Below are 14,426 nucleotides of genomic sequence, written 5' to 3'. Positions count from 1 at the left end.
TGTATCCTTGAGCATTCCTTCACTATTATGTTGACTTCATTACTACCAGGTTGATAATGGAACAAACAGTGTGGATGACATGGACAATGAAGATGAAGCTTTTGTTCATGAAGCATTCTTGGCAGACTCAGTACATGGGAGCTCCAATTGTGCATACAATGATATTTCTTTTTCAAACATTAACAAAAACAATGTGCAGCCTGCTAATATGATTCTGTACAAGGGTGCTAAAACTTGTGAAAATTCTGTTGCTGGTGCAGACAAATGTGGGGAATCAGGGCAGGAAAGTGGAGCTGTGCATGAACTTGTACCATCTTCAAAGCCCTCAAAGAGTGTGCATCTTTTATCTCATTGCTCTGGTAGCAAATGCAGTGCATCTTATGTGATTTCTTCCAAGCATTTGTCTTCCATTTCAGAATCAAGGGCTCTTAGACATCCTTTAAGTTCACTGCCTTACCAAAGGCGTCGAAGAAAAGGTGTTCGCATTGTCAAGTTGGCACCAGATTTGCCTCCTGTGAACCTTCCCCCATCTGTTCGTGTGATCTCTCAGTCAGCTTTCCAGAGTTGTCACAGTGGACCATCTTGTTCTGATATTGTTAATAATGAAAGAAAAAAGCTTGTTTCAGGGTACCCACAAGCTGTAAAACCAGATGCTACTATGATGAATCCCAGTAAGCCGTACTCAGATAATGGTCTCAAAGTTAGATATCAACAAGATGAAGGGACCTCTGGGAATCAGTTGGGTGAAGAAAATACTTCTGAATCAGATCTCCAGATGCACCCTTTACTATTTCAGGAGCCTGAAGATCAAATTTCATCATATTATTCGATGAATACGAGCATTTACAACTTCTTCCCGGGGATACAACTTCAAGCCAATCCCAATTTCTGTAAGTCTGAAAATTTTGTTAGGACAACCAAACATGTTGAAGTGACACCACATCCAAAAGGACCATCATCAGATTTGTGTCCTATTGACTTTCATCCGCTCCTGCAAAGAACTGATGGTGTAAGTGGCGACTCTGCTAGTATCTCTTCCATTGATCCACTACCTGGTGGTTTGGGAGCACAAGGTGGTAGTGACAAATTTAATCCACCTGAATGTATCTTGAGAAAACCCCTGGTTGATGATTTAGCAAATAATGTGGCATCTCTGGATCATCAAGGAAATGAAAATAAACTTGATCTGGATATTCACTTATGTTCTGTGATGGACAAGGAAAAGACTGCTGGAGGTGGAGTTTCAAATGAGCATCAGCATATCGAGTCAGACAGTCCTACTTTGGAGCAAAGAATGATGGAGAGTGGCACACATGCTGATTTGTCAATCTGCCACCATAATGATAATTTTCCTGATGTTTTAGTTTCTACAGATTCAATTATAAGTGAACAAGCATGCTCTAGGAAGGATGTTAATTCTATAACAGTACTGTCTATTCCAGGTAGCGCATGTCAATGTGCAGGAGATTTTGATGATGAGTCTTTTCCCGAGATTGTAATGGAACAGGAAGAATTAAGTGATTCTGAAGAAGAAAGTGAACATGTGGTATTTGAATGTGAGGAGATGGATGATTCAGAAGAAGACAAGTTGGACCCAACACAACCTTCTGAAATTCAGAATAAGGTAATCCTGCTTGTTGTACCTATCTTCTATACCTATTTGCTAAGAATATTTTATAAATTGCATGCATGATGTGCAGAGGAAAATGGAATATTGCCTTAGTGCAAAAGAACTTGATAATAATTGATTGTTCTATTTAAGTTTGATGGTATTTACTTGTTGCTTCTCATGTTGGAGATGTCAAAATGACTATTTTAACTCAAGTAATGCTATTGTTGGAATTAATTTTATTACAGGAGATGAAGCAATTCTTATACTAATGTCATGTCGCATACCACGATTAGAAAAGATAAATGTTTGCTTTTCTCATGTATATTGGAGACACTATAATGCCACATAGGTATGCCTAAAGTTGGCATTGTTTGTCACTAGTGGTAGTAGATGCTCTCCCACGCCTAGGGGCATCCTGGAACTGATTCTTGATTTATAGGGGCAAGGGAGGGACTGCCAAAGAAATTGGGAAGCTGATGGTTGTTGCAGCATGGTGAATTTATAGAAGCTATTGTTATTATTTGTTCAAAACAAATCAAGGATTTGGCTGAGCTAGTTTACATCATCATTTGCTGTACTGGCCTGTACTGTATGGTATGGGGCACTATACTGTATCATAGGATACTAAGACTCGATATGCCCCACATAGTGAGTGGCAGTACTAAGGTGCATACTGTACGGACACTAGGTATGGGGTGTTGGGTATCAGTATATGTCCGGTCCTAAGATTGCAAACCTTAGTTCACATGACGAGGCTTAAGCAAATTTTGAAATATGTAGTTATTGTGGTTGTATTTTCAACCCAAGGAACCAAAATTGATGGATGGAAGAGGGGGTGGGAGGCTGTTTTACAACCATGCAAGGCCAATGAGTTTCGAATTTTCAAAATTTGGCTTTGGAAAGGGAATAGATAATTGGGACAGGTTGTAGTCTTGATGTGGTATGAGAGGCTTGTGGGAATTTACTAAGGCTTCTGAAGGTAGGGTTCCTATTAGAATTAGGTTAGCATATTAGGTTAAAGAAGCGAAGAGAGAACGTTTCTAACGCGTCATGGATATAATAAGTAGCTTCTGCAATTCAAAACAGAAAAAAAAATATAAAGTTTAGGTGGAAAGAAAGGGAAGAGAAACAGGGAGCTTAATCTCCTAAAGTCTGATATTGATCATTGAACTTCAAGGTCTCTCACAAACATCTCACTTCTCTGCATATGCTCCCTGTCTGTCACAAACTTCTGAAACCATGTACCATATGCTCTCTCTTTCTCTCTCTTACTGTCATCCTTTGCCTCCTGCAATTTGATAAGCCTCCTACAAACATCTTCAAACTTCACCCCATTCCCATCCTCACCATCCCACTAGGCCCTGGCTCTCTTACTAGCAATAACTTCCAAAATCCCCCACCCTCTCTCTATCCTCCTTATATCCTTTGCCTTCGACAAGGCAATGGCACTTAACAACACCTTTGATTGTCGCCCACTTCCACCCTCCATCGCGGCCTCCTAGCCCCCAACGCTTGGCCATTGGCACCTCCACATCCTACATCTCCAATCCCTCCTCTCTCTCTCTCTCTCTCTCTCTCTCTCTCTCTCTCGCCTTCTCTTCTACTTGTTATAAATCATGTTCACCTAAGATTGATCATCCAATCCCGCATAAGCTGCTTAGACCACATCAGCTGGTTTGTGGTCGTCTACGGTCACTTCACCTCCCTGTCATCCTTGGCACACTCTTTTGGTTCGGTTAGTGTGGCTTCAACCTAGGCTTCATCAACATCTGCAAGTCATCCAACTTGGTCGGCTCCATCCACGACCAATGGATTGCCATTAGCCACACCATCTTCACCACCACCCTAGTTGACTGCACGGCAACGCTTGCTACCCTCTTCAGGAAGCACCTCATATATGAACTAGGACGTGATTGACATCTACAACAGCCTTCTTGGTGACTTCACGGAGATCACGGCCTGTTGCTTCATTGTTGACCCCTGGGCGCCAATGACCTGTGAGTTCATAGTCACATGGGTAAGCTTCAACAAGCTTGTGGAGAAGGTGAAGTTCGACTACCCCTGTAGGTCGTGCAATTCCACTATGAGCGCAAGCCTTAGGGATCATCTTCACGGTCCTCTTCCCATGTGAGAGGTATCTGAATGAGGTGTACTAGGGGAGAGACGCGTGGCTGTAAAGGTTGTTTATGGGAGGAGGGGGAGGTTGCTGGAATGCAGATCGTCTAGATCCTAGTGATCTTGGGACCAAATGGAGTATTGCTCTCCCACAAACCCATTTTTACGGTTTAGGCTGCTTTCATTTTGCTCGCCGCTACTCAGTGAATCGCTTTTTCTTCTTTTTCTTTAGCTACTAAGATGTTTCAGTTTGCCAGGTTGTCTCTTGCCTGCTTATGGATTCAGCAGCAATTCAAAAGGTTGACCTATTTGGGAATCTCCGGATCTGTGCTTATTTTCAACTCTCTGAAGCATTTTGCCGCTTGCTACACCCTTCCTTATCTCTAGGCTTGAGGATCTCGATGAAGGAGAGATGGCTAGGATGGATTTCACTTCTTCATGCTCAATAATGCTGGTTCCAGCTAAGGACTTGGATAGGGATGTGCTGCTAGTTCAATAAGGAGTTAGGTGGTGGTAGAGAAGTCACTGGGTTCTGGTGGGATAGAGGGAAAGAGACAGAGATAGTAGGCAGGCATAACAATGGAAAACAATGGCTGTGATGAGGGCAAAGTCAAGAACGATGGCAGTGGCGAGGAAAAGATTGAGGTCAACAGCGCTGAGGTGGAGGGGACAAGAGAAAGGCCCGTAAGCAAATCAGGGTTCTGGAGCATGGAGAAGAGGGAAGTGATTAGGGAGAAAACTAGGGTTCAGTCACAAGCTTTCCCAACTCTTTCCTCATAAGGGCATACTTTGGTTTTTTTTTGATTAAATTATTTTAATAGATTATATCAACTTACAACCGCATCCAAGTATACTTCAGCACTCATCCTTTTTGAAAATGACACAACATTAAATCACATGCAAAAGGATCAATGAGAAAGCAAGGGTCATTTCCTTCTTTTTTTCTCTTAAGTAAAGAATTGATTCTCCTTTTTAGTCCTTTTTACATTATTTCCTTGCACTAAAACTGCAACAATTTGGAGCGCCTCATCCCTAAACGAATTACATACAGTATGTAAGAAACTAAGAATGAATTTGAACATCTTTAATTAAAGTTGAAGTCACCTCAACATGGATAATTAACCTTCTTTTCAGCCATAGAATCTTTCATCGAAGCCCTCATATGTGATGATTTAATCAGAACCTCAGTCAAATCCTAAATTCCACCTCCTCATGCTTGCTACTCATCTCCAATCAGAAGATAGAATGCATTCTCCCCTACAGATGGTCTTCCCACCGTCCTGCACATGACGGCTCAAAACCTTAAGGAGGGAGGGAGGGAGGGGGGGTGGCCAGGAACAAAACGCTGAATATACAGCCATCAGTAACTAGTCTGCCACTGTCTACTGGCTAGCAGCCATCAGATCTACAATCCCAACAAGCTTAGCACTTTACATATTGGAAACAACCATCATCTACATCATTTGTTCAAAAAAATATGCTCAAACTGAAGTTCTCACTTGCTCCATTGTGAAGGAACGGGGAGTTTCACAGCTTGCAAAAAGCCACCTTGTTAGCAAACAAAATATGTGCAGCTCCACATGCTTCTAACTCACTGATGGGCTCAGCTTAAACAAGCAACCAACTCTCACATTCCATTTTCTACTTATGTCAGATTAAAAGCATCTGGCATATTATCAACATTGGTCAATTAAATTTCCAATGCCCATTGTGTCACATAATATAGTTATCCCTGTCTTTTTCATATTTATAAATAAATCCTTATGAACTCCGTACAGGCCAGTCATTCTGTTAGTTTTACTTTGACCGAACCCCAGCTAATGAGACTAACCAAAATTAGGCAAAGTTAAAAAAGCAGCAAGCTTGGCAAAATCCCAATTTTGGGAATTGCTGATTAGGCTCAACTTTAATGAACTTACTAGAGGTTGTGTTCATCGGCCTCTAGGAGGAGAATAATGGTTTTCCTGGAAAAAACTAGGAGAAACTTGAAGCAGCAATGATATCTGAGGTGATAAATAAGGGTTTTGAGTTGATTTGCTTTCCAAGAATACTTTAATGAACTTGATGTTGCAAGAATTAATCAAGGATTTGATGGTTGGATGAATGGCATGTTTCATTTTACATGGTCTACATTGTTATATGAGAGATTCGAGTAGACTCTTACAGGCCCCTGTTTTAGAGTTACTTACTGGATTGTGAGAGTTGATGCGCTTATACAATCTTATTGTTTTGCCCTTGTGGATTTGCGTGGTTTATTGTTAGTGTATATGGACTTGTCTAGATCTACTTTGCTTGCCTGCTAGGTTGCTTCAGTTGACTATGAGACGTAATGAGTTGTATATTTGTTATTAATAGTAAGTCTAAGTGCAAATGCACATGTAGAAGGGGAAATAATATAAACAAAAATTATAAATGATCGTAGTTAAATTATTCATCAAAATTATATTAGTAGATTACTTGAGATGTTCATGCTTGAATTGTTGTCTTTGTTTTTTTGTCCAAATGTTAGAATTTAATTTTGAAAATAAAAATATTTGACATATAATTATTGCATTATTGCGTTATTGCATTATTGCATAAAACATGGGCTATTCCAATTTGAGAGTTTGAGCAATATGGTAGAAAAACATGGCCCATAACCATAAGATTTACCAAGATGCTGGTTAGGATTAATTTAAAATATGAAATTTTTACCGCGGATAACATACTGACATGCTGACATCAACTGACATCGATCCTAGAAAGAAGGAACTCCATTATACATGCATTGATTCTAGGATGGCCCACATGCACCAACATTCTTGATTGTGTCTGGGACAAAATTTAGAAGAGGTTGTCCTAGACATCTTGGAGCTATTGCACTACATATGTAAGAGAGCTTTAATTTCTCGGGAGCTTCCACGGCCCCTCTCTGGCCCTCTAGATTGTTGAACAATCTTTCAGAGCGTATAACTGGTCATAGAAATATGGAATTTTGATGACAGTGGACTCATTGCAAATGTCTTGGAAATTGACAAATACCTATGGTCCTTGGTGAAATTCCCTTTTTTTTGTTAAAAAAATGGCTAAAAGCTATAGCTATGATTTAGTGACTATATTCTTCTGGAATTTTGAGTTTTAGTCATATTAAGAGGCCTTAAAAGAGTAGCTTAGATGGCCAAAATTTCTTAAATTAGATTCAAAGGCTGTGATTTCTTCTGGCAGAAATTTTATCGTGCTTTTATGTACAATGGATATAGTGATTTGCATAATCTAAATGTATTGAGGTCTAGTTGTTTGCATTATCAATGATATCTTTTTTGAAGACTAGAGATTGGGATCGCTAGCCAGCTAGGCCTTCTAGAAGAAAGTTGGAGAAACATTGTTTGATAACATATTACCCATCTTCGGGGACAAGGGGTGGAACGACCTCTCGATCTACTTATTGCAGCCCAGGACAGGTGTCTGGGCCAAGAGCCATAGTTAGTTGCTATTTCCATTTGGTTGTTCTTTCTCGTTGTTGATACTAGCAAGACCTGGCCGGATGATGATGTCTGCTGGTTAATAGTGAGAGGGCTCTTAGTACCCAGAAAAAAAAGGAGTGTTGGTGAAAAAATGATCATCAAATCAATCTTCAGATTAAGGCAACATTTGTTGTTATAGACGGAGTGATGGATGTAGGTGGTAATTTATACAGTTATGGAAAGGTTAAAACGGCCTTGAATAGCTATTAGTGGCAAATTTGCCCAAACTAGTGCACCCTGGGAAGTGGAATAATGTCGCAGAGCATGTCCAATGTTGCATCATTTATCTCATTGATCTAAAAGTTTGTGATGAGTCCAGCCAATGAACAAATTTCATGTTGCCATCCTTAGTAAATCTAGGGTCATGTTTGGGGTTTCACATAAACTTCAAGAACAAAATCAAAATATTTATGATTTAGATGGAATTTTTTCTTAAAAAAGATTTAGATGGAATTGATTTTAATCCAGTTTCCATCAAAATTAAATTATGGGGCCAAAATAAGGGTATATATATGAGTTATAAATGCTAATTAATTGCCATTTCTTTATTCCTATATATGTCAAGAATCATTAGATTAAACTTAGAATTGAGTTTCAATAAGATTCTGAACTGTTTTAGTGTTAGGCTTCATAAGATATAGATGGAAATAAAGTTTTTAACATGAGTTTGCTATCAAGAACTAAGTCTGATTTGCATTTACAGTGTCATGTTAAATTGTGATCAAACAACAAAGTTATATATGACAATGTAAGCATGACTTACGTTATTCTCATATATATATTTTTTCTCAAATTCTAATTGATGTTTTGTTTTTTCCTACCATTTCAATTGACATTGCCAAAACTAGAGCTAGAACTACGAAAATCAAAACTTGTCTATGGTTGCTGAAACAAGTTTTTGAATTTTTTTCTTTGATTGGATTCAACTTCTGTTAGAAATGTAGGACAACCATGGTACCGGCCGGTTCAGCACGTACTGTACCGGTACCGACCTCCATCGGTACGGTACAACCACATAAAATGGTTCAAGGGTGGAACCGAGCAGGGAAGAAGAAAGAAGAGAAAGAGAAGAGGAAGAAAGAAGAGGAAAGAAGAGGAAGAGAAGAAGAGAAGAAGCAGACGATTCGGCATACCTCGGGCCGACCCCCTCCCGAGCACCCCGACGCGTGTGTGGCCCTCCCAACGGTTCCTTTCTTGCTCGCGGGAGAAGGGGGGAAAGAGAGGAGGGGAGAGGGGAAGAAAGGAGAGGAGGAGAGAGCTCGGGAAGGAGGAAGAAGGGAAGGGGAAAAAGAAGAGAAAAGAAAAGAAAAATCCTTTGCGCGCGCGGGGCAGCCCGCCCGCACGGGCACGCGTGGGGAATCGCTCGTGCCCGCGCGCGATTCCACGCACAGGGAACCTTGCTCCCGCGCGGTTCCCCGCGCTCGCATTGTTTCCCCGCACGTGCGTGCGGTTCGTCGCGCGGGGCAGCGAGCTCATGCGGCACCACGCACGAGCGCAAGCCTATGCAGGGCCCCGTGGGCATTTAATACCACGCGCACGAGCGTGGGCTAGGCCGTGTCGGCCTTTTTTTTTTATGGTTTCGGTTCGGCACTAGTTCCAACCAGTACCGGAGCCTACCGGTATGCCGGTTCGATCGGCTCAGCAGACACTGAGGACAGCATTTACTTCATATTTTCAATGAAAAGAATTATGGAAATTTAATACATGGTTCCAAACGATCATAAATATTATGTGAAAGAGATTTTGAAAAATACATCCTATCTTTCCAAACCTCTTGGGCAAATGAGTTCAATAACTTGTTAGCATCATGAAGATTGAGAGAGGCGGAATTACCATGTGAAGCTGCTTCATGAAGTTCATCAATGACGTCATTTGCAAGAATGAAATAGAATCAAAATGGAAATTAAAGTGGAATGGGAATAAAAGTTAGGAATAGGAATCACCATTCCTATTTTATTGTTCATTTGTTTAGGCATGAAATGAAGGCTTGCATTAGAAATACAAAATAATTCCATTCCAATATTTAATTTAGCTAATTGAATTTTTACATATAATTGATTTATAAAACCAATATTTGATAAGATCCGTGACTAAGGAATAGAATTGAATTTTAGAATAACAATTGCTTTAATTGTTTTGGAGGCCTTCATTATAATATATAAACACACATAAGGAACTTCTAGTATTGGTCATTGTAATATTATAACGTAATTTTAAAATTCAAATATTAGTTAAATCATTTATTTTCGTTTTATACAATAAATGCTACTGATTGATTTATACCAAATATGCCTTTTATTTTCATTTATTTTCATTTTGTACCATAATTGAAGATCGAACTGGGAAAAACCATGTTCAAGTTGGAATTTTTTGGTTTGAAAGCCTGACTCAGCTTAATTTTTTGGAAGCTCAAGTAATTTCAAGCTTGTGCAGGGGCGAAGATTTTGTTTGAAAATAGATGAGGCAGGTTTGAGCCTAGCCTGGTCCATAAAAAAGAAAACCTAAATTGGGTTAGGCTCAAGCCTAGTTGAGGCTATACCAAGCTCAAGCTCGAGATAGATTATGGGCTAGATTAAAGCGTAGGCTCAACGTAGCTGGACTAAAGTTGTTGACAATAGCTATTGCATTTTTGAGATCTTTGCAAGCGAACATCAGAAGGAAAGGAAAAAATGAAAAGAAAAAGACACCATAGCAGGTGAAATTCCACATAGACCTATTTTCTTTGTGGATAATGATTTTCCTTCAAAATAGTTTCTTTTGGAAACTCAATGAACTTTTAGCTAGACAGATGACTTTTCAAGTTCTAAGGCACTTAAAATTAATTGCAGTGAGCATTCAATGCCCCACAATAAGTGCAAAATAATAGTTATTGTGGTGATTTCCTAATTGACTTTTCAAGTTTTAAGGCACTTAAATAGTTAATTAGGAAATCACATACCCTAGTGGGAAAGCACAGAGATAACTAACTTTTTTTTTTTTTTTTTTTTTTGGGTGGGGGGGGGGGGGGGAGGGTAGTTCATAAAGTGATGTTTTCCCTCCTACACGTGCATGTGCCTCTTAAAGGTTTCAAAAATTGTGTTATCTATATTATGAAAAAGGAGAATAAAAGGTCGAGCTAGGGTGAGTTCTTGGGATACACATGCATGAATATTAGGTAGGATCTGGCTGTTTTTATTTTTAATTTTTTTCCTTTTAAGATTTTCGTTATATAGTTCCTAATCTAAACTTGATGAGGAATTAGTTGCTCTTTTAGGAATTGAGATGATGTTTGTAATTTTGGAGGGTGAGGCTGGCATAACAGTTACTCTATTATGACCTGAAGGTCGTGTGTTTGAATACAGCCTCTCCATATGCTGGCGTAAGGCTGCATACATTTGACTCTCCTCAAACCCCCAAGATGCTGGAGTCTAATGCACTAGGTCGTCTGTTTATTAGATGTTGTTGGTGAGTTTGAGAGAGAGCGAGAGAGAGAAGGGGTTAACGGATCTCGTGAGTATGAGAGATTTTTTAGGGGGGGAGGGGGAGGTTACGGGGTTTCGGTGACTGCTTTATAGAGCTAATTCACTGAGTTTGAGTATGATAAATATTGTAGTCTACTTGTTCATGCTAAAATGGAAACCTATGTAGAGACCGAGCATGATTCATCTTGAATTGTGTCCAAGGCGGAGTCAAGTTTTTTACCTTGGGGGACCAACATTAGTAAATCATCAAAGGGTTTTAGTTGACTTACCAATCTCTTCCAAATATTAGCATATCTTGACTAAAAAGTTATATCCTTTTCTAAGGACGTCTCAAATAGATATAATAGCAATGCTCAAATTTGATAAGGGGAAAATACACGAGCAACTAAATGAGTAACCTTCCTGTTGCGAATGAATCATTATGTTCAGCAGTAAAAAGAGATACAATTGTAAATTTATTGTTTGTTTGTTGATATGAAATTTTATGCATTCTTAAATTACAAAAGCCGTTCTATTAGGAAATAAAGTGGAGTACAGAATTCCTATTTTTCTTAGGGAAAAGCTATGGAGCACTTGCCAGTTGGCCCAAAGTGATGCCGTGCTCATTGGCTAGGACAAATCCTATATGATGCCAGCTGCTGTCTGAATACACCAATGCCCTCTTTCTTCAGCAGGTGGGCAATTGATGAGCGATCCAGTGAGCACTCAATATTAAGGTTTAAATATAGTTAGCAAACCCCATATTTGTTTTGTCTCACAATGGTACAACACTAGTATGGTTGGTATATACCGAGACTCTTAAATCAATAACAATGAAAAGCAACTAGGACCAACTAGTATGGTATCAGTACACACTGTTGTTATCGACCATGATGGAGCGGTATAGTCAGTATGTACTAATCCAGCCGGTTTGAGCATAGCAAGGATGGACCAGTGATAGTTTTCAATCGGAGTGGTATAGCATCAGTGGTGTTCTGTTCTAACAGTATTCAATTTCTTGCTTATGGTGGGGCTATGAGTGTGGAGACCGCTATGTAATAGTATTGGCAAATGGAGAAGTACACAAAGATATCAAAATATGTATTTCATTGGGAGTACGGGTGCCAAATAAGGCTGCTAGGGGATAGAGAAATCCTACCAAGGGGCCATGGAATAACTGTGTACTGTTCCTTTTTGTGTTGGTTGGGGGAGGAGGGCGAGGGGAGGCTATCAAGGTGTAATCAAGTGGTCAAAAGCTAGATTTAGGAAACAGACCTCACATTGATCCCCCTTGGTTGTACCCATCTTGTCATAGATTTAGTGCTCAAGGACAATTCGGCTAGGGGCATAGATTCAATTTTGGCAAAAGATGTGGAGAATTCACCATATTCTTCCAAATAGATTCAATTAACTAAGAACAATGAAAAAAACACAGGTACACAGATAAAGAATGTAATATCAATGAAGTAAATAGTTATATATTTATTAGGTAATAACATGTATAAGGGAGACCAAAACAACAATATTAGTAAAAGACCACTGTTGCTAGCAACATGAGATTATTAGTTTGTAATCCATGAGTTTGCCTGAATTAGGTTGTATATAGCCCACAAAGGTGTATGATCTTTGAGTAACTAAACAATTTTTAGTAAAGCTGATTTACTAAGAATATTTGGGATAAATATTGGGCAAAGAAAAGGATTTGTGAGTAATTTAGTAATTTTATCAATAATTTGGAGACTGTTGTTACTATGATAAGTTGGAAGCATATTGAATCAGCTTTTCTATTCATGTTGGAATAGAAAAATATTATTAAGACTGATTCCTCATTGTTGGGATAGCTTAGTTTTCCTGTAGTAAGCACTAATGTTGCGATAGAAACATGACTGACTGAAGGATTCACTGGAACTAGAAGTACATAATTTTCAATAATGACTAAAAGAAGAATTTAGGAAATCAAGGATTGTGATTGGAAAAGACAGCACAATAGACCTTGGTTTGATGTGGCACCGAAGAGGATGATCTACCTTAAACTGCATGAAGTTTGTCAAATTGGTTAGGAGTTGAGCTTTTGTATGCAATAGAATAATGTCAACTTAAAATTTTTTGTTTGTTAATCATAAGTGGTAATCATTGCATCTACAAGAAGAAAATAAGCAGCAGCGGGAGGAGGAGGAGGAGGAGGAGAAGGAGCAGGAGGAGGAGAAGAAAAGAGGGAGAGGAGGAGGACAAAAACATAAAAAAAACATCAATAAATATTAAATTATACTTAAAATCATTGAAAAAATTGAACAAAATTGATTACCATTAATTTAAATTTAAAAAATATTGAAAAATATATTGGTGTGCCAGTTTGGAATTGGTACACCATTGCGTACTATGCGTCGGTATGGTACCAATCAGTACCATACCGAACCGGCTGCCGACCAGTACGAGTCCTGGTACCAATCTGGTGCTATTTTTTTCTCAAAATTTGGGTTCTGGGTACCGGTCCAAACCAGTACCAATTCAGTTGGTAAACAATATGAGGGAAAAGCATATCTCGTATTATAACTGTTTCAGGTATCGCATTCTTGGTTGTTCAGTGGCCAGTTTGTTGCTTTGAAACTGAGCTTGGTTAAAGAGATCAATGTTGACACATTCTTCTTCATAAGTTAGTCTGTTTTGGTAGCTAAGCCGGTTGGCCTCTGAATCCTTTCTTTGATGATTTGCATGTACACCTGATCAGTGCAGTCTTGAAAAGTCAAGCTGTGAACATTTATTACTTTCATCTTATGGAATTTTATTTTCATGAACAGGGGATTCCAGCCTTTGCTGCTGTAGGTGAAAAAATTCAAGCCATTCATAATTTTAACCAGTGTCAATCAAAATCTCCAGCCCAAGGATCAGTTGATGAGGACAAGAATTATGCCAGTCCTGTGCAGACATACCAAGGTTCATGCCACGGTAAATTGTCACATTTAAATCCCAAAGGTGGAAGTGCAAAAAAGGATGGATCTCATAGAAATTCTCCAAACGTGCCGCACACCCATCCTGGACGATCCAGCAAGGCACGAAATTCTAAGAACTCCAAAGGCTCTCAGCATCCCCCCTCACAAACAATTCATGAACACAAGACTGTTGCTTCCAGAAAACCTAGAAAACGGTCTGTTTTGAATTAACCCCTGCAAGTTGAGCTATTTGTGATAACATGCGAGCCATTTTCTCATTGCTTTTATTATTATCTGTTGAATAGTCAATGACTGGGTCAAACAAATGCTGTTTGGTTGGTGCCTCTCTTTAGAACATCTGACAGTAGCAGCAGCCATTACAATAAGGCCGTAAATCAGGATACCTAAATAGCATCATACAGAGAGAATAGTGCTGCTTGTGAAGTATCTTTGTAATAAATAGTGTTTTTTATTCTGCAATATAAAGTGTATCAGCAAGGTAGCCAAAGAAATGGTAAAGATTTAGACTAGATCCATGCATATAGTTTAAGAATGTAGCACAGACAGTTCATTGCACATGCTCTGCATGAAGGAGCCTGCTGGCTAATTAACCTTATCAAGTGTAGGCCTTGAATGCTATGAAGCTTATTATTTTTAATGCTGGAAATGTGATTAATCAGGTCATAACATGTATTCATTAGTCAAATGGAGGGCATCTATAGCAGGGTTTTCTTGTTTGCACTGTTACGGGCATTTGTGAAAGGTACTTGTAAATCTTATATAAAAAAAATGATTGCTGCTTTGCTGACTGAATTCGTTTGGTTGA

At 39.1% G+C, this 14,426-nt stretch overlaps 1 protein-coding gene across 1 annotated transcript in view; it reads left to right on the top strand.

The window, feature by feature from the left end:
* Window positions 1-14,130, top strand: part of LOC103723687 — a 31,917-nt gene extending 17,787 nt beyond the window's left edge. The window contains exons 8-9 of the mRNA XM_026800201.2: window positions 50-1,624; window positions 13,469-14,130. Coding sequence (XP_026656002.2) covers window positions 50-1,624; window positions 13,469-13,831 — 1,938 coding nt within the window. The 3' untranslated portion in view covers window positions 13,832-14,130. The remainder of the gene's footprint in view (window positions 1-49; window positions 1,625-13,468) is intronic.
* Window positions 14,131-14,426: the final 296 nt, after the last annotated feature.

Source organism: Phoenix dactylifera, unplaced genomic scaffold, assembly GCF_009389715.1.
Source record: "Phoenix dactylifera cultivar Barhee BC4 unplaced genomic scaffold, palm_55x_up_171113_PBpolish2nd_filt_p 000007F, whole genome shotgun sequence".
In the NCBI taxonomy this organism is placed as follows: Eukaryota; Viridiplantae; Streptophyta; class Magnoliopsida; order Arecales; family Arecaceae; genus Phoenix; species Phoenix dactylifera.
Note: the sequence above shows the minus strand (reverse complement) of the source record. Positions and strands in the feature narration are given on the sequence as shown.